Source organism: Chrysemys picta, chromosome 2 (assembly GCF_011386835.1).
Source record: "Chrysemys picta bellii isolate R12L10 chromosome 2, ASM1138683v2, whole genome shotgun sequence".
NCBI lineage: Eukaryota > Metazoa > Chordata > Testudines > Emydidae > Chrysemys > Chrysemys picta.
In genome coordinates this window covers 62604906-62624871 of record NC_088792.1, presented here as the reverse complement: position 1 = coordinate 62624871, position 19966 = coordinate 62604906, and the positions used below count along the sequence as shown (strand labels likewise).

The 19966-nt window shown below is 43.4% G+C and overlaps 1 protein-coding gene across 1 annotated transcript in view; it reads right to left on the bottom strand.

The window, feature by feature from the left end:
* DNAH11 (dynein axonemal heavy chain 11) overlaps positions 1–19966 on the bottom strand; it is a 293212-nt gene that overhangs the window by 195733 nt on the left and 77513 nt on the right. Inside the window, exons 24-29 of the mRNA XM_065583334.1 lie at positions 16769–16891; positions 16351–16473; positions 15705–15929; positions 14163–14254; positions 11413–11539; positions 8258–8407 (exon numbers count right to left, since the gene is read on the bottom strand). Coding sequence (XP_065439406.1) covers positions 8258–8407; positions 11413–11539; positions 14163–14254; positions 15705–15929; positions 16351–16473; positions 16769–16891 — 840 coding nt within the window. The remainder of the gene's footprint in view (positions 1–8257; positions 8408–11412; positions 11540–14162; positions 14255–15704; positions 15930–16350; positions 16474–16768; positions 16892–19966) is intronic.

The following is a 19966-nucleotide window of genomic DNA, read 5'->3' as shown; positions in this document are numbered from 1 at the left end:
AAATTAAACACATTAACAAGAATTATGGTGCATATTTAACAAGAACTATGTATTTTTTCTTCATTTGGAAAACATAACTTTCTTTAAAGTTTCTTTAAATTAGTGCTTGTAGTTTTAGCTAGTAGTGATTTGTCTCCTTGGTTTTCATTTCTCAGTTTCAGGAGCATTAAGGAATTTAACCTGATTGTCTGAAATTTAACCGTATTGAAAGATGATGATTTTGGCTGCAATAAATGGCTTAAAATTAAGTTTGATCTCAGACTAATATCCGCTTCCATGTTCTGTTTGTATTTACAGATTATGGAGTGTCAAGTCTCATTTCAACTTTCCTTGCTGAGTATATATGACCACTAGTTGAAGACATAAAATATTGTTTAAAGGTTTCAGGGTGTGCAACAGTATTTTCCACTCAACCAAAACAAAAAGAGAACAGAGACAGAAAAGGATAAGAAGTGAGAAAATGGAGAGATGATGGAAACTGGGCCAGGACATGAACAAGGATCCCTGGTTAGGGCAACACCATCTGCCAGTCCAGACCACAAAAGGCAGGGGAGCACCTCTAACAATAAACGAAAAAGAAAACGACTGACATACAGATTGAGATAGAATCAACTAACTACTTCTCTCTTCTTCCAGGCAGTACACTGATGAGAAAAGAGATAACAAGGTATTTTGATCAATAAGTAAGTGGCTTATACGGTGACATTTCTCCAATTATTGCAAAAATTAAAAGATCAAGACAGATATTTTGATTAAAGTGTGCTTGTTTCCCTGTCAGCAGATTAGGGTTACACACACGCAAATCTCACAAGGGACAATGAGAGAGAAAAGGATCTGTCCTAAATAAATAAGGAACAAGGGTATTTGAAATCCAAAACAAACACAAAGTAGAGAGCCTTGAGATATGTGGATTTCCAAGTTGAAACTGTCCCAAACAGTTACATGGCTGGAAACGCAGACAGATACTGACCTCGATAGCATTGCAAAATTAAATGAAGATTAAAATTTCTCTAAAGTAGTTGACATAAGCAGGCTTTCCATCTTTTTGTAACTCTTTCCTTTTCATACTAACCACATAACCAAAAGTAGTTTTTGTACACAATCAACACAAGTAGCTTCTACTTTGCATTTGTCCCTTTTGTTTTTGGACTCTCTTGCCTTGCCTCATTTTTTCTTTGTTGCCCATACTTGCCTTACTCAGAGCCACTGGGCTCAAAATTTATGGTGCATATTTTTTTGACAGCTCATGTGGTGTTATTAGGTTTCCCAGACATCTAATGTAACATAACCTGTCTTTTCCATAGCCCCGAGTGTCTAAACACAGCAAGTCTTCCTACTTTCTACTATTAAATATATGTTGGAACATAAATGTCAATATGTATGCTCAAGAAGAGGAGATTACTTACTGTAACTGAAGATTCTTCAAGACGTGTGGTCCCTATTTGGATTCCAGATGTGGGTGTGCAGGCTACCATGTGCCGGAGCTAGAACTGTTTGTAGAAATGCCCGTTGACCCATATGTGCGTTGTGCATTGGCCACACGGCACATCCAAGGTTTTAAGAGGCTGTACGGGTCGATGCCACTCCAGGTCCCTCTCACCCGCAAGCAATGGAGTCAGCAGCAGAGGGGATGGAGGACAGGTACTGGAGTTCAAATAGGGACCACACATCTTGAAGAACGTCCAGTTACAGTAAGTAACCTCCTCTTCTTCTTCGTTTGATGGTTCTTATATGGATTCCAAATGTCGGAGAGTGGCAAGCAGTGCTTAGCCTGGAGGCGGGTGCACAGACTTGCAAGCAGTCACAGTCTATAGGATGGCACGGCCAACTGCTGTATCCACCATAGGGGTGTCCTGCCACGGTACGCCCATGAGAAAGGCCAACATGGCCGCAAGCACCCACGTGGAGTGGGCTATGACTCCAGGGGCGGGGGAGAGGAATGCGAGAGAGAGCGTAGCATTCCTTGGTACAATGGGAGAGCCATTTAGAGAGGTGTTGTGAGGAGAGGGCATGGCACCGGCAGTGCTCTACGACGGTGAGGAAGAGTCAGGGCGAGGCATGGAAGGTGTGGGTGTGTTGGAGATAAAAGGCCAGTGCCCGGCAGACATCGAGAGAATGCAATGTTTGTGCCCTGGGGGAGATGTGCAGATTAGGGTAGAAGATTGGGATGTGTATGCACTGGTTTAGGTGGAACGGGGAGGCCACCTTGGTGAGACATTTAGGGTGCAGGTGTAAGGAAACTGTCTTTGTGGAAGAGAGTAAAGGGCAGGTTGACCATCATGGCTGCCAGCTTGCTAACCCATCGTGCTGAGGTGATGGACACCAAAAAGATCACTTTCATGGCGAGATGGATGAGAGAGCAGATTGCGAGGGGTGAGAAGGATGCCTTAGTGAGGGCAGTGAGGTCCCAAGAGGGAGTAGGCTTCCACATGGATGGGAAGGCATTTAGAAGGCTGTGAAAGAAGCGGGCAGTGCTTGGGTGAGTGAAGATGGAAAACCCATCCACAGCGGGGAGAAAGGCACTGCATGCTGCCAGGTGTACGTGGATGGAGGAATGTGTGAGGCCCATCTGTCAAAGGTGCAGAAGATAGTCCAGGAGGATGGGAATGGAGATGGAGTCCAGAGGATAGCGGTGGTGGTGTACCCAGTTGGTGAAGTGTCACCATTTAGCTTGGTAGCGGGATCTAATAGACGGCCGTCTGCAGTGAGTGAAGATGTCGTGCACCGGGGCAGAGCATTCCCTGTCTAACACGTGAGCCCCATCCAAATACCAGGCCGAGAGCTGGAGAGGGCCCGGGTTGGGGTGCCTTAGGAGGCTGTATGCCTGTGAGAGGAGATTCAGGAGGGTGTGAAGGCAGATTCGGGGAGTAAGTTGAGAGGTGGAGGAGATTGTGAACCAATACCAGCAAGGCCAGGAGGAGGCTATGAGAATGACGGTAGCATGATCCCGCCGCACCTTGTGCGGAACTTGCAGGAGCAAGGAAATGGACAGGAAGGCATAGCAGAGTTCGGTGGTCCAGGGAAGGAGAAGGCATCACCCTGTGATCCCAGTCCAAGGGCTCCTCTGGAGCAGAAAAGGGGATATTTGTGGTTTGTGATTGTTGCCTGGTATGTCCCACTGGCAAAAGACTGAGCGAAGCGTGGGTTCATGGAGCTTCCACTCATGATTTGCATAGAAGGACCCGCTGAGCATGTCTACCAGAGAGTTGCTGGTGCCTGGGAGGTGCATGGCATGGAGGGTGACCCTGTGCCTGAGGCACCAGTTCAAGAGGAGGATGGCTTCCGTGCAGAAGGAGTGGGAGTGGGCATTGCCCTGCTTGTTGATATATACAATCACCATTTTGTTGGACAGCAGTTGAATGTGGCAAGATTCGATAAGGGGCAGGAACACCTGACAGGCCAGGTGGGCAGCCCGCAATTCCAATATATTGATGTGCATCCATGCCTCTTGCGGTGTCCAGATGCCTTGGACCATACAGCCCTCCAGATGAGTACTCCACCCAACAAGGGAGGTGTCCGTGGTGAGAGGAGAGTGAACAGGATGCCGTCTAGGACGTTGGATGGGTTGGTCCACCACGTGAGGGAAGCTAGAACAGAAGGGGAAAGCAAAATCTGCTTGCCCAAGTGGTCCATCTGAGGCTTGTAAATCGACTGGAGACACAGTTTGAGGCAGCGCATATACAGGCAGGCGTGAGGAATAATGGAGGTGCAGGCTGCCATGCGGCCAAGGAGGGAAAGGCATTGGAGGAGTCGCGTATGAGAGTAGCGGCAGAGCTGTGCGATGAGTGAAGTGATGGCAGCAAAAGGTCCATTGGGAGAAAGGCACAGCCTGCGAGAAAGTCCAGATGCACCCTGATGAACCTGAGCATACGGGTAGGGAGGACAATGAACCAGTCCCCATTGATGCAGATACCCAGGCCAGCGAGGAGAGTGCAAAGAGTCTAGACAGCGGAAAGGACACAGGTACACGACCATGCAATGAGGAGCCAGTTGTCCAGGTAAGGAAACACGGAGTAACCAAGATGACGCATGTGACCTGTGACAATGGCAAAAGCCTTCATGAACACACGTGGAGCAGAGGCAATACCAAAGAGTAGGACCTGGAACTGATAATGAGAATGCCCCACTGTGAAACAGAGAAACTTCCGATGAGACAGGTGGATGTCGACGTGGAAGTAGGCATCCTTCATATCGAGCGCCGCGAACCAGGCCCCACAGGGGAGGGATGGGAGAAGAGAGGGAGTGTGACCATGTGGAAACAGAATTTGCATATGAATTTGTTCAGCACCCAGAAGTCCAGAATGGGACAAGTATCAGAGGGGTAGCTGTGTTAGTCTGACGAAGTGGGTATTCACCCACGAACGCTTATGCTCCAATACTTCTGTTAGTCTATAAGGTGCCCCAGGACTCTTTGTCGCTTTTTACAGAATGGGACAGCGGCCACCCCCCTTTTGCGGCACAAAGTAATAACGAGAATAGAATCCATGGCCATGGTAACGGTGGCGGACGCATTTGATGGAGCCCTTCTGGAGGAGAGTCTGCGCCTCTTCTCAGAAGAGATCGTGATGAGAAGGATCCCCACAACGAGTGGGTAACAAGCGGGGGGGAACGAGTGGAACTCTACCTAGTACCTGGACAGATGAGGTCCAGTACCCATCCATCAGTGGTGATCTTGCCCCAATTGTGGGTGAACAGGACAAGACAGCCCCTGAAGATGATCTGGGATGCTGCAGGAAGGGCGGGAGGTGGTTCGTGAGTCTTGAGGGGGGAATCAAAAGGGCTGCTTGGATGACAGTGAAGGGGGCGAGGTGATGGAGGTGGAAGTGGCAGAATAATGGGGTCATTGGGTGTGTTGGCAACTGCGAGAGAGCTTCGTGGGTATTGGAAGTAGGGCTGGTAGATGGATTAGAGATGGGGGTGGAAAGATGGTCTCTGCTGTCAGTGGGTCGGAGTTGGGGTGTAAATGCCGAGTGATCGTAGAGTGGCATGGAAATTCTTTAAGAGAGCAGAAGGATTCGTCCATCTTGTGGCTGAAAAGTTTGTGGTTGTCAAAGGAGAGGTCCTCAAGGGTGGTCTCGACCTCCTTAGGGAAGCTGGAGGACTGGAATCCTGGCGGAGCAAGACACCAGTTGCCAGAGCATGGGATGCAGTGTCGGCAGCACTGACCGCAGCCTGAAGGGCCACCTTGGCGATGAGCTTACCCTCATCGAGTAATGCCTGGAAGTCTTCCAGAAGGAAGGGCTGGAACTCCGCTAGCTTAGAATAGGATAGGAAATCATATTTTGCCAAGATGGCTGGTAATTGGCGATATGAAACTGGAGGCCTTCGGGGAAGTAAACCTTGCACCCCAAAAGGTCCAACTTCTTTGCCACCCAGTCTGGAAGAGTGGCCTTGAGGTGTTGCTGTCGGGCGTGCTCAGTCACCACGTGGACCACAAGCAAATTGGGATGGGGATGAGTGAACAGGAAATCCATACCCTTAGATAAGAGGAAGGAGTGACATTCAGTGTGCTTCAGGTTGGGGGCACAGGAATCCGGGGTGTGCCATATCCCCTGGGCTAGGTAGAGGATGGCCCCATGCATCAGGAGAGCAGTCTGGGAGGGCCCTGATGACGGGCGGCACGTGATTCCTCCATTAGGGGAGGCTGGGTGTGCCCGGACCATGGCCCTAGACCATGGCCCTGCATCGAGGCCCACCCCTGCTTGGCCCCCTCCGTCTGAAGCCACATCCACGCTCCACCACCGGCCCTACTTGGCCCCTTTCCCCAAGGCCCCCCCGCCGACCTCTCAGACCTCTCCCTCCCACCCCGATCTCCCCACCTGCCCGGCCAGCTGGCCACTCACCATTTGTGAGCGCCTCTTCACCTCTCCTCCAAAGCCCCCATGAGGGCAGAGAGGGGATGGGAAGATGCGGAATAAGGGTGGGGCCTCGGGGAAAGAGGACAAGTGGAAGTGGGTCCTCAGGGTGGAGCACAGGCAGGGCCACGGCCCTTATGCCCATGGCTATGCTTCTTACGTGCATGGTGTTTCTGCGGTTGCAGCGGTACCGTGGGCAGCGGCGCATGGTGCTCTCTAGTGGTGATGGGCACCGCTCCAGCGGAGCTACTGGTCCCAGTTCCAATTGTGCACGGGAGCACATAGCTTCCTCCATCAGATACTTGTGGAGGCAGAGTTCTCTGGCTTCCTGAGTGCAAGGCAGGAATGAGCAGCAGATAGAGCAGTGGGCGATGATGTGGAAATTGCCAAAGCAATAGAGGCAACGGTGATGCTTGTCACAGAGAAGGCGTGCAGGCATGAAGCACATTCTTGAAGCCAGCCTGCCAGGACATAGTCCCCAGAAGGGCAGATGGTATGTGCAGGGACACCCAATGAGGGTGAGAAATCCAACAGCAGAACAAAACCTAACTAACGACTATATATCACTAGGAAAAAAAACTACAAAACTACGCACAAAACTAAGCTAAGAGCACTGAGGAACAGGGGTTCTGGTAAGAGGGAACTGGAGTGGCATCAACCCACACAGACTCCTAAAGCCTCGGACACACCACGCAGCCAATGCACAACGTATGTGCGGGTCAACGGACACTACTATGAACAAGTTCTGGTTCTGGACCATGGTGTGCATGCACGCCCACGTCTGGAATCCATATAGGGACCAACACCCGAAGAAGAACGAAGAGTTACAGAATATGCAGTGCTGTAGCTGTGTTGGTTGCAGTATATTTGCAAGATACGGTAAGAGAGGTAATATCTTTTATCAGACCAACTTCTGTTGGTAAGAGAGAAGCTTTCAAGCAACACAGAGCTCTTCTTCAGGTTACAGTATATGAAGAAGATATAAAGGATGTAAGAGACAGAGCTTTAAATGACACATTTCTTGCACAAATGATCTCATGGTTGGTTGGCCCTTAGGTTCCAGGGACAGTACCATTTTTCAGAAGAGAGAAAACCATCCAAACACAATCTGTCTGAGTACCAACCCTCAGAAACTGTCCATAAATATCAAATGTGTTTGTGGAGGCCCATGTCTCCAGCAGGAAAATCTGTACAGCACCCATCCTAAGCTTATGTTGGTGAAGAGGCTGTGCCATCAATAATTAAAGTTCTGTACTGGTGTAATTTTAAAAAATAATGCTAGAGGAGTTATATTGTTGTCCCTGCAAAACAGGTTTTATAGATACTCGAGGGTAAAGGTGAAAAGATGCACTATCCAATCTAATTTTGAACAACTCAGATACATGGCTTTCAGAACCTTCCATGGGAAACTTATACATACAATCTTTTTATGATTTGGTTCATTCCTTTCCATAATCCTTCCCCCCCATCAATCCTATGATCTTAGTTGTATATTAAAAAGGAATGGAACACAGAAATTAAACTAAAAAACCACAACCATCAATGTTTGGAAGGCTCTTCACAGCAGAAAGTGAATCCACAGAACATTTTGTGGTTGCCACTCTCTTGCTTTACAGCTCATTAATTAAAGGCGTTTTCCATGCCATCAGGATTGGGTTTAGTACTGTTTTGTGAATCGGTGCAGTCAGTATTCAAGGGAGCAACTGAATCCTCTGCCTAGAGAAGTATTATAGACACCATCATTAGAAGTGTTTAAGAAGAAATTAGGAAAAAAACCCTGAAAACCATGTAGGGGAAAATCTTGCTCCATACTATCAGTTGGAGTACAAAACCCAGGACATCTTTTCAGCCATCATCATTTATGAGTCCATGATCATCGCTGATGAGAGCGCTCAAAATGCTTCTACTGCTTCCTCTCCATTGAATACATCTTTTAATCTTCAGGAAAAAAGTGTGACAGGTTAATCTGTGTGAGACTGATCAAGTGATTGTCACTTCTGGATAGAATTTGAACACCTGTGAGGTGTGTTTTAATGTTAAGAAAACACCATAAGAACTCGTCCACCTAAGCACAGTTTCAAACAAACGATATAGAAGCGGATTTCTCCTCTGACCTCCTCCCATTGGCAGCCCTCTCCCTGGATCTCTTTTTGCCTCTTGTAAATTGGGGGAAGTAATTAATTGCACACAGATGGACCGTCCCTACTACTCTGCAGGCAGGGAGCTGTGTTCCTTTTTCTACTTGGGGTTTACTATGTTTTTATATGATGTCCATCATCACCCAGTGTATTTTCCCCTAAAAATCCAGTAAGTTTAGCAGAAGAGGATATTCACTTAGCCTCTCCTCCAAATCCAAAGAGAAAAAAAAAGCCCTCCAAGGAAGTTTAAATAACACGATGTACCTGACCAATGCATTCACATTCTGCATGGAATGGAACATATTCCTTTTCTTTGCTGTACATCCCCAGTGCAATATTTGTAGCTTTCTCTTTATTATCTTGAAACTGAAGATCAGCAATGTTGTCAAAAAGTTTGGTAAGATGACGGGTCACCTGTTCCCAGACAATACAACAGGTTTAAGAAAATCAACCACCATACATTTGCTCAGTTTTTCTATTTTTAACCCACATTTATCTTTATGTGGATTAAGATAATTAGGTAAATAAGCATTCTCTCACTCTGTTTTTTTTTTCCAATTGCATACAAGCCTGATTCTACAGGCCTTCAACACACAGAACTTGCATTGATCTTAGCAGGAGTTAGACACTGACAGCAGCACTGGACTAGCATTTTGGTCTTAGGTCTTAAAGAGAATCAAGAAATAAAGGCCAAATTCTCCATAACATTGTGGAAGCCCTGAGGTTACACTGGGAGCTAACTTCGGTAGGATGCCACACAGGTGCAGAGCTCTGCCCACAAAGACCTGAATGCAAGATCAGGATCCTAGGGTATACGGCCTATATTTGAATGCTTTGCTTAAGAGACATCCCGTGCTCATGGGAAAAATGCCAGCCTGACAGCCAGGGAGACTGAAGTTCACTGTCCACAGAATAAATGTGGTGTGAGAAGTAGTAGAGCAAAAACTTCCTCATTGCCCTGCCCGTATGCCACAAGCCTGACAAGAAGGGCCCACCTCTAGCATGAGTGGGCAAATCAGTGGCCTTGGTCTCTCTACTGGAGTGTGCAGTTTTAAGGATGAAACAGGTCCCTATGATTTAGGGTATGTCTATACTACCCGCCGGATCGGCAGGCAGCGATTGATCCAGCGGGGGTTGATTTATCGCGTCTAAACTAGACGCAATAAATCGATCCCCGAGCGCTCTCCCAACGACTCCTGTACTCCACTGCCGCGAGAGGCACAGGAGGAGTTGACAGGTGAGCGGCAGTAGTCGACTCACCGCGGTGAAAACACCACGGTAAGTCAATCCAAGTACGTCGACTTCAGCTACGTTATTCACGTAGCTGAAGTTGCGTAACTTAGATGGATCCCCGGCCCCAGTGTAGACCAGGCCTTAGTTATGTAAGGAAGCTATGAGAATTTAAAAAGATCATTATTTGAGCCTCATGAGTCCTTTATTCTTTGGTAAAGTATTATTCCTTGCTTTAGGCATCACATCCCTTCTAAATACGCTCCACCTAAGGCACAGAAATAATTCTGATACCCTGAGAATTAATGGCTGCAGCAGGAGTAGTCACTACTGGGATGTCATCTGGCTTGAAGATAAGGTGATGTAAAGCTTCTGAATAATATTCAAGTGCAGATGCTTAATATAAATGAGCCTTTAGCTGTCACACAACCTGGCAGATTATTGTTCGAGGGGAGCAAACAGAGTCATGGTTACAAAAACATTCCAAGTACAATAGTCAGAAGCTCAATCAGTGACAATATAACAAACACCATAGACTTTTCAGCACTACTTGTCATTGTTACAAGTAGCATGCCTGAGATTTGATCTCTAACAAATGCTGGGCCACAGGCAGGATGGACTTGATGATCTCATAGGTCTTTTCCATCTTTGACTTTCTACGAGATATTACAGATGGCACGTGCACAATATTTCCTGTAAGAGAAGGCACAGCACTTGCAACACTTCCTCCCTTAAAGATTGTTTCATTTCTCCCTGGGTGATGCTGTCTAGCAGATTGCCAGCTCAGGCTAGAGCAATAGGGTGTATGTAAATATCAAAAGTGGGCTGTAGTCCACGAAAGCTTATGCTCTAATAAATTTGTTAGTCTCTAAGGTGCCACAAGTACTCCTGTTCTTCTTTTTGTAAATATCAAAGAAATGCTAAAAGGTCATTGTGTGTTCAAGCCAATTCATTTGCTAGAATAGATCAAAAGGAGATGTTGATTGTATTGTTTTTGCCTATCTTATTCTGTTGTCTGCTATCACATTACATGTAGTTACATTAAAGTATACCCTGTAATTAGGTAATCCTAGATCAAAGGTGCATTAGTATTAGGATGAGAATTTACTTAATGTGTAAAACTTCATGAAAACTAATGAAAGATTGTTTGGACTGCTGTAAATAAACACATTATGTATGTATCTGTGATTGGATTGCACATCAAACAGAATTGGTGCCTTGGAACAGTAAATGAAGAGGCATGCTAATTTCAAAGCATGGGCCAATGTGTTCGACAATGGGAAATCCACAGACCCATTCTGTGTTTAGTCAACAAAGGAAAAACCCATGTTGTGATGGAGACACTAGCCAGGTTGCTTTCTGGGGAAGGCAGCTATACGAGTGATCCTGTATCTCTGAACTGATGGATTCTGACAGGGTGGAATACTGAGTGATTGGACAGAGATCCTATAGAGCTATTCTATAGGTAACCCTGAGAGACTTATGAAAAACTAGCAGATTCCAATATAATAGCAGAGATTTAGAACTTACAAACTTTGACTCACTTGTTAATGTATTTTACCTGCTTTAACCTCTCAATAACTCATTTCTTTTTCCTAGCTAATAAAACTAAAGTTAGTTTACTAGAGAAATTGGCTGTCCGCATTATCTTAGGTGTGAGATCGAGAGTATCCATTGACCTGGGGTAAGTGACCAACCGTTTGGGGTTGGGAGTAATTTAATATAAGGTGATTTTTGGTTTTAATAACCCTTCGTCACAAAGTCCAGTTTGTCTGGGTAGTAAAGAGAGGCTGGAGAGCCTAAGGGGACTGTCTGTGGCTCCACAGTGAGACTAATACAGTAATCCAGAGCACACATTTGTTACTGGCTTAGTGAAATCTAATGATAGAATATTCCACCAGTTTGGGGTGTCTTCCCTCTTTTCTGACAGTCTGACCTAAGATTGGCACTTTCAGTTGTAAACCAGCCCAGAAAACGTGACACCCTGTTTAAGCACTTACAATTTTTCCCCACAAAAAACAAACAAAGAAACAAGCAGGGACTGTATTATTTACAAATATTTATGTTTTGTTTACAGTGAAATCATACTTTAAAGGAGCATGGAGCCATATATTATCACTTCACAATTAATACTGAGAATGTTTTTCTTTGGACGTAATGAAATTGCAAAAATGTGCAGGCAATATTACCTGTCTTGGCTGTGTTCCTTTTGAGAGAATGTCAAGTAAATCAGCTGTAGAAACAAAATAGAACCGAGGAAAAGCTAAGCGCTTGGTTTCTAAATACGCCGCAAGAGCTTTTTCACAAAGAGAAAGCCTGAAAATAAAAAGAAAATGTTACTTACATTTACATTTCAGAATTATATGACAAAGGGAAATTTCCTTTTAAGAAGTTGCAAAATAAGAATTAAGTTGTGGGTATTTAAAAGTGGATAGCTTAGGTGGTATAAACCAACAATGAGCCTTAAGAAGCCATTGTAGAAGCACTCCAAAGACTTCTCAGTGGGGAATGGGGTGGGAGAGAGGTCATTTGCAGAAAAGAAACTAGATAATACGTTTTTCTATATTGATTCAGGAGCAATTAGTAGAGAAACAGAGATAAACTGGGAATAATAGGATTTCCTCTTATTTTTTTAGGTTAAGTATGGCGAAACGGTTCAGGGAACACCCTCCTAATGAAGGATACTTCAACCAAGGAATGAAAGCCAAATCTGAAGTGCTTTATAAAAGTGACAATTGATGATCAGGTGGCAGCTTTACAGATTTCCCTCCATGGAAATTCTCAGACATTATGTTGCCTGACTGAACCAGGACATGCTCCTTTTTCAGGTGATCCTGGAAGTCCAGAAGAGTCAAGCTGCATGGAGGCAGGTACCAGCAAAGACCACGAGGGCACACAGTTTTGGGTAAGTGGATGTCTCTTTCCAGCTTACTCCCCTAAAGGGTCCAGCTTGAAGGAATACAGGGTAGGGACAGACACCCTACTGTTGACCAGGGAGGTGGAAATTTTGGGTGGAGGTGGTCTGTTAACCTCAACCAGCAGCTAAATCCAGGGAAAAGGAAGTGGCTGCTACTCTGAAGATGTACTACAATGTTCTCTTTTCTTATAATGTGAGGAGTGGCATATGTTGCCACTCACAGGGGCAGCAAGACTCTGGACAGCTGTTCAAGTCTCAGGCTGCTTTGAAAAAAACAAAAAAACAAACAAACAAAAAAACCAACCTTGCTTAGGCCAGTGGTTCTCAAATCAGGAGTCCGTGGCCCATTAGGGGGCCATGAGCAGGTTTCAGGGGGGCTGCCAAGCATGGCAGGCATTAAATTCTCTAGGGCCCAGGGCAGAAAGCCAAAGCCCCACCACAAGGGACTGCAGCCCAGGACCCTGAGCTCCACCACCCAAGGTGGAAGCTGAAGCCTGAGCAACTTAGCTTTGCGGTGTCCCCTGTGATGTGGGGCCCGAGCAACTGCCTTGCTTCCTACCCCTTAATGTCGGCCCTGGCTTTTATATGCAGAAAAACAGTTGTGACTGATGTGGAGTTTTTATTGCATGTTGGGGATGGGGGGGCTCAGAAAGAAAAAGGTTGAGAACCCCTGGTTTAGGCTATGTAGAAAAAGCAGCCCACCTCTCCCACTGGCTTGTTATCAGTGCTAGCTGCAACAGTACCACCAGACCAGCAGCTAATCATTTTAGCTTCCCAAAATGCATCCCTATAATCAAAGCAAGCTTTCACTGCTCCCCCCAGACATACCTAATGCCATGCTCCAGGAGGCTCTATGGTGGATACTGTCCACTATCTCTGACCCTAAGCATTATCACACACACACACACACACACACACACACACACACACACACAGAGAGAGAGAACCATGAGCTGGAATTGATATGCAAACTAGACACAATCAACTCAGGTTTGAATAAGGACTGGGAATGGCTCAGCCATTACAAACATTGAATCTATCTCCCCTTGTAAGTATTCTCACACTTCTTATCAAACCGTCTGTACTGGGCTATCTTGATTATCACTTCAAAAGTTTTTTTTCTCTTACTTAATTGGCCTCTCAGAGTTGGTAAGACAACTCCCACCTGTTCATGCTCTCTGTACGTGTGTATATATATTTCCTCAATATTTATTCCACTTTATATGTATCTGAAGAAGTGGGCTGTAATCCACGAAGGCTTATGCTCTAATAAAATTGTTAGTCTCTAAGGTGCCACAAGTACTCCTGTTCTTTTAGCGAGAAAAAAAAATCTCCCAGCCCCTCAGATCCAACCAGAAAGAGATGGGTGGGGAGAAATTTGATCTAAAATTAAACTATTTAAAAATCAAATTGACAAAAAAATTGGTAAGTTTATATTATCTAAACCATCAATATTTAAAAAGTGCCTCAAATTCATAGATTCATAGACTTTAAGCTCAAATGGTAAACTCTCCTTTTAAAGTGTTAGTGTCACCTGATGATGGGAAGAAACTATATATAAAGTATCAGCCACATAGCATAAGGAAGTGATTGGGATCTAAAGTAAGGGCTAGTCTACACTAAAAGTGCTACATCAGCACAGCTGCAACGATACAGCTGCTTCGCTGTTGCATTTCTGGTGAAGATGCTCTAAGCCAACAGGAGAGTGCTCTCCCATCAGCATAATTAATCCACCTCCATGAAAGGTGGAAACTCTGTCAGCAGGAGAGCGTCTCCTACAGGCAAAGCACTAGTTTGGACAGCACTTAGGTCCCTGTAACTTGCATCGCTCACGGGGGTGGCTTTTTCACATCCCATAGCAAGGTAAGTTATATCGACTTAAGCCCTAAGTCTTCAAAAACAGTATGTTGTTGTCAACCTGCACAAAAGAGCAAACACACAGGCCAGCCTCCCAGCACTCCTTTACTGATTGTTCCTCACCTACACGTTTGAACATATTCAAAATTATAGCTTCAATTTTACCTGTGTTGCAGACTTTCAAGTTTTTCATATAGATTTGGTTTGGTTGTTGCTTCTAGCACATTTTTTGTATTTGTTGTCTCAATCATTAATTCCTGTGCAAAAGTGAAGAGGTGTGAATTATAACATCTAAAATTCAAACCAAGATATTCCTTTTCGTACCGTTTGCTAAAATGAGTCAATAAAGGTGTGCAAGAGTTGGAGTGAATGGTACTAATTAGTTTATTTCTGGTTCCATTTTGTAATGGAAAAATAATAAGGAAAAGCCCTATATTTATTTCATTTTATAGCCTTTTAAATTGAAGGTAAAAGCATTAAATAAATGTAGAAATACACTACAAGTCAATTGTGCCCATGGAAAGAAACTTCTGCTGCACTTTCATGATCACTTTCATGTGATCCCTTCTAACAAAAAGAGTGACAAACAGTAGCAGAAAAGTATTAACTCCCATTATATTTCTTTGCTTGGACTGAAATATAAACGACCTGATTCTCCACTGCCTTGGATCTTACGTGGTCATTCACACCTATGCAAAAAGGCTGAGAAGTGAGCATAAAATTCTACAAAATCAGAATGGCAGTGTTTTACAACTCCTTTGCACTGGCCTAAATGACTACATGAGATCCAGGGCTACAGAGATTCAAGCCCAAAAGATTCAGATTTCAGTTAAATCAAGATGCCTCCATTAGATGAAAAAACACATTCTAAAGGTCTTTTCCCACTACAACCAGGACTGAATTACTGGAAATATTTAAGATCATCCCATACTATGGACTGGATTGTGTCCCTGCCTACATAACCATAAGGTGGAGAAAACTCGTCACACCTTAGGTCTGGGTTTATAGGGACAAATAGGTGCTGTATATCTGCTCTATTCCCTCACCCAATCCAGTGGATGGGATCGGGCAGAGAGGGTCAGAGGTTGGGTGGAGCATTAATTTCTTCCTCCATGCTTAAACATGTGGGTATTAATCTGATAAGGACCAGAAGCAGATCACTTCCCCCTAAAGCAGGGTAGAAGTCTATCTGAGACCTGGCCTGCATTCAAAATGTATACCAGCATAGCTATGTTGGTCAGAGGTGTGAAAAAGATTACCCCCCGCATCATCAACAGAGCTTATGCTGACAAAACCCCAAGTGTGGCTCCAGCTATCCTGACTGAAGAAGGCTCCTGTCAGCCTAGCTACTGTTGTTCAGGGAGGTAGCGTTCTTATGTGGGACAGAACTCCTCCTTCTGTATGCTTTATCTACACAAAGGGGCTATTTTGGCATAGAAGTTGTAGTGTAGCCATAGTCTGAATCATGATTCTTCTCCCCTGTGCTGACCCTGGTGTGCTGCTCCTTACAACAGTGCAAAAAGCCTTTATGCTGTTTGGTTTTCTTCTTATTCATTATTAATGAAGTCTAATTATCCACACTGTATAATTAAAATACCAATAATATTTTAAGACGTGTATTTAAGATAATGGACAATCTACTTTTCCTAAAATAAGAAGAAAAGAGGAACCATTTCACTACATTACGATAAATTATGTCTTACTAACTTTGAAGTCTGCATCAACTCCATCAAATCTTTTAGCGTCTTCAGGCAACTGGGTTCTGATATCATCAGAGCCAATGAAGATGCTTTCTAGATGAGACCATGTGCGTTGAACTTCCATCCAAATGAAAATAACTGAGTCTGCCACATTCAATGTCCTTTGCCAACTTGTGACTTGTTCAATGAAATATGCTACATACTTACTTTGCAGAATTGTTTGCAACTGAACCTAGAAAAAACAAAAGGAGAGCAGCAAAAAAGTGGTAATCAAAATAACTCATCAAGCACAGGACCTATAGCTAAGAAAACTTTTACAAATTGTCTTGCAACTTATTATTATTGTATATCAGAGCAAAAGACATTATCTAGCCTTGCAAATGGACAACATATTATTAAATGATTTCAAAGAAACTAGGAAAATATAAGACCAAGGAGCTGTAATTTTGCTAACTCCTACACAGAGACAGGAATTTTCCTTAAGATATATATAGTTAAACAGCATACATATAATTTTATAGACTAACATCTGGGGAAAATAGGATTCACTGTAAATAAAAAATGTAGAAAAAGTTGTGAGTTTAAACTATTAAAAATGCATCAGGAATAATGAGTATACATGTACTGGTAATATTAATATACCAAAGTCTTACCTGATTGTTCTCTAAAGTTTCAAAAAGCTGTTCATCAGATTTTAATAATGGAGTTCTGGTTCTGTAATGCTTTTCATAGCAGAACTCCATGGTAGCCCATGTTTGGCTGATCTCTGTAAGAATCTAGTTAAAAACAGTAACAGTAAAACTTTTATATATTTAAGTTTGTTGCCTCAGATTGCAAAATAAAATGGTTATATTTCAAAAAGCAATATTTGTGAATACCCCACATGCACAGCAATTAAACACTTTCATCTACTGCCATTGATCACATATCACATTCCAACTAGGTAACATGAAACTATTTGTGTCAGCCATAAATTTCTTTATGGCTAAGTTTTGTCCAGGTTCACGAGTAAATTAATATGAAGGATTGTCATGCCGAAGTATAACAGAAAGAGAAATGGGATTGACCCACCTTCTCAGTGCCCAGCTCTTTCACTGCTTTGTCAACAATGCTTCGGACTTCATCTTCCACCTTATGCAGCTGTAGTCCCAGCAAGTCTGCTAAGGTTGTGCCTTCAGTTATTGACAATCTGACCTGTAAAATAAACAAAATCTTTGTACAAAATATGCCTTGTAATGTATCATTTGAAAACTAATACCTTGCTGGTCAATATCATGATGAAATGTGTGTAGCAACATTATATGTAAAATTATGAACATAAGCTGAAATCATGACTGAAGTGTGTTTACCAGACAAGTCTGGGAAGTGGATAAACATGTTTCTCAAAGACAAAGGACAAGCTGAAGCATCCAGCCAGGTGCCAAAGCTGTTGGGCCATCACCTTCAAGTGGCCATTCTTTGGCAAGGAAGGGAGGTCAGAGCAAAGAAATCTGCATCTTAGCAAACAACAGCATGGAATCTTTTTCACCACCAGACCCTTTGTCTCCATCCTTACAGTGGGAATTAACTTTATCTAGGGGTAACCTTCAGGAAAATGTATCGTCAAAAGGAGACAGAACTATAACAGTGAGGGGCAAAACACCCCAAGTTCTCTCTCCCTATCTATCTCTCACTCTTGTACCTAAGACAATAAAAGAAATAAGCCTCTGGGAGCAGATCATGGCCTGAGAATTTGGTCAGCAATGTTACCGGAAACATGGTAAGAGATTTCAACTTGAGCCAAGTCTAGTTTGTTAAGTTTACTAGGAAGCATTTTATCTTCCCCTCTCTTGTAACCATTTCTGATTTTAATGCCTTATTCTTGTATTCACTCAAAACCTATCTCCTTGTAGCGAAATGAACTTGCTTTATTCTTTAACCAAAACTAATCTAGTGTTGTGAACTGTGTGAGTAACTCCATTTCGGGTAGCAAACTGTTGTATATTGATTCCCTTAGAGGAGCAACAAATTTAATATACTGGACTGCCCAGGAGAGGACTGGACAGTGCAGAACACATGTTTTGGGGGGAAATCGTGGGATTGTATTGAGGTCACTCTGCAAGTGGTAATCAAGACTAGTGGAAACCAGTGCGTGACTGACATGTGGCTGCCAGGCTGCAGCTATGCACAGACACTCAGGTGTTACCTGCATGCTGAAAGGCTGTCTGTGAGCAGCCCAGGTGGGAGCTACAGCAGCAAAGCCTTGTGAGGCACCAAGTTCACAGGGTGGGGTGACACAGCCACTCACGAGTCTGGATTGCACCCTGTAATGTCATAGATACCCACTGTGCTTTTGTATTGCTCCATCAACTGTACTGGAAATAAGATTATCCCATCTGGAGATACCTGTCCAACATGGACACACATTCCCTAGTGGAGTATGGCTGAAGCAATCCATAGGCTTTTAATGTAAGGAACAGTTTGCTGCCCATAATCTCAAAAACTTCTCCTAATATAGATGTTAGGAAAATTAGAGTTCTGTAAAGTCTAAGATTTAAGCCAGGCTTTTATGGTTTGTAAATGTGGTGCAATTCTCAATGTAGTACTATTTCAAGAAGTATAAAGAAACAGCACCTATGTTGAGGTTTCAGAGAATCTGATTTAAGTGTCCTCAGGAACCAATATCCTCATACAAGCCACAGCTATAATTCTCTCGTGCTATTTTTACCATTGAACTCAGTGCATAGATACTGTTTGAGTGAACTGGCAGGAAACTGAGCAATCCTCAAGTCAATGGTAGTACTTATAGTGCATAGATGCCAGCACATGAGTAAATCTTTTCAGGATTGGAGACAAAAGCTACGTCTACACCGCCCCACAGTTCAGAAGTGTGAATAGCAGTGAGTACCAATGTGCTGCGTTGGAACTCCGCTGTGTGGATGCTGCAGGCATGAACTAAAAGCTTCCCTCATTTGTATTAGTGTAGACAAGACCTAAGAGGCAAAGTCAGATGTGTTTGTGCAGCTTCCACTAAAACCAATGGAAGTTGCCTGCTTGCATTAAATACTCTGTAAATTATATTTTCCCTTCCCCATATTGTCACCTCTCCTCCTCTTTTGGTAAGTCCATTTTTTTCATAAACTCTAAACGCTCTTTATTTAATATTCCAGTTGTCTTGATTTAGCCAAATCTGTCACCTCAGCCAAATCATACTTTGCCCTCATCATCTATGTTTCTAATTCAGAAGTCTTGTCATGCATACTCAGAATTAGAGCTGATTGAAAAATTACTCCATTTAAAAATTTTCCTCCAAAAATGGCCTCCTATTGAAGTTAAAAAAATTGTGAAACAAATATTTAAATTTTTCAATTATTTTTGTTTTTCAGTGAAGTTAGACATAAAAAAAAGTTAGCATCGTTTTTCAGTTTTCTATTTTTTCCTTTTCAAAAAATTGCTGAAAATTCTATAAAAATTTGGAAAAAAAATCATGACAAATTACAATCCCCAACCCAAAAAGTTGGTCCATTTGAATCCTATGAAATAAAAACAATTTTGATTTTTTGTGTGTGAAATTCCTTTTTCAACCAGCTCTATTCCCAAACATTTATGTAAAATGAACAACCCTTTCCTACACCAGCTTCCCTCTTTTTTTTCTTATCCAGCATCAGCCCCACAATCCACGCTCCTGTTCTTTCAGCCTTTGCTATGAAAAGTTGTGTGTGTCTTCAAAAAAATAAAATAAATAAATTTCACTTGCATCCCTCCCTCTCTCTAGCATTTTTCATTTAATCTGTGGCTCCATCACAACCTTGAAACATTTTATCCACATTACTATTATTTTGTTTTTAACAATAATTATTAGCGGTATTTTAATCCTGCCAGAATGCTCCAGGACACTGTTCCCATACTTATTCTGAGAGTTGGAAAGGCATCTGACAGCACCTCCCATCTTTGTTTTCTGGAGCTTCTCGAATGCAGCACTCAGCTGCCTCTTATTTGTAAATATTTATAACAGCCTCAATCAGGATTGGACTCCACTGTACTGGACACGGTACACACAGAAAAGAGATCATCCCTTCCCGTAATCAAACCCTCCCTTCAAATCTAGTTGACAAACCTTCTACTTAGAGAGCCAGGTTTAACCTCAGAAGATTGTGCTAGAACAAAAGGAAAAATCCAAACTGTGAAGTCACTTCTTCACACAGAAGGAATTGAGGAATCCAAAACCCTCCTTTCTGCGCCAGCAGGATATGCTTTGACTGATCCCGGAGACCAAGCACCTCCTTTCAT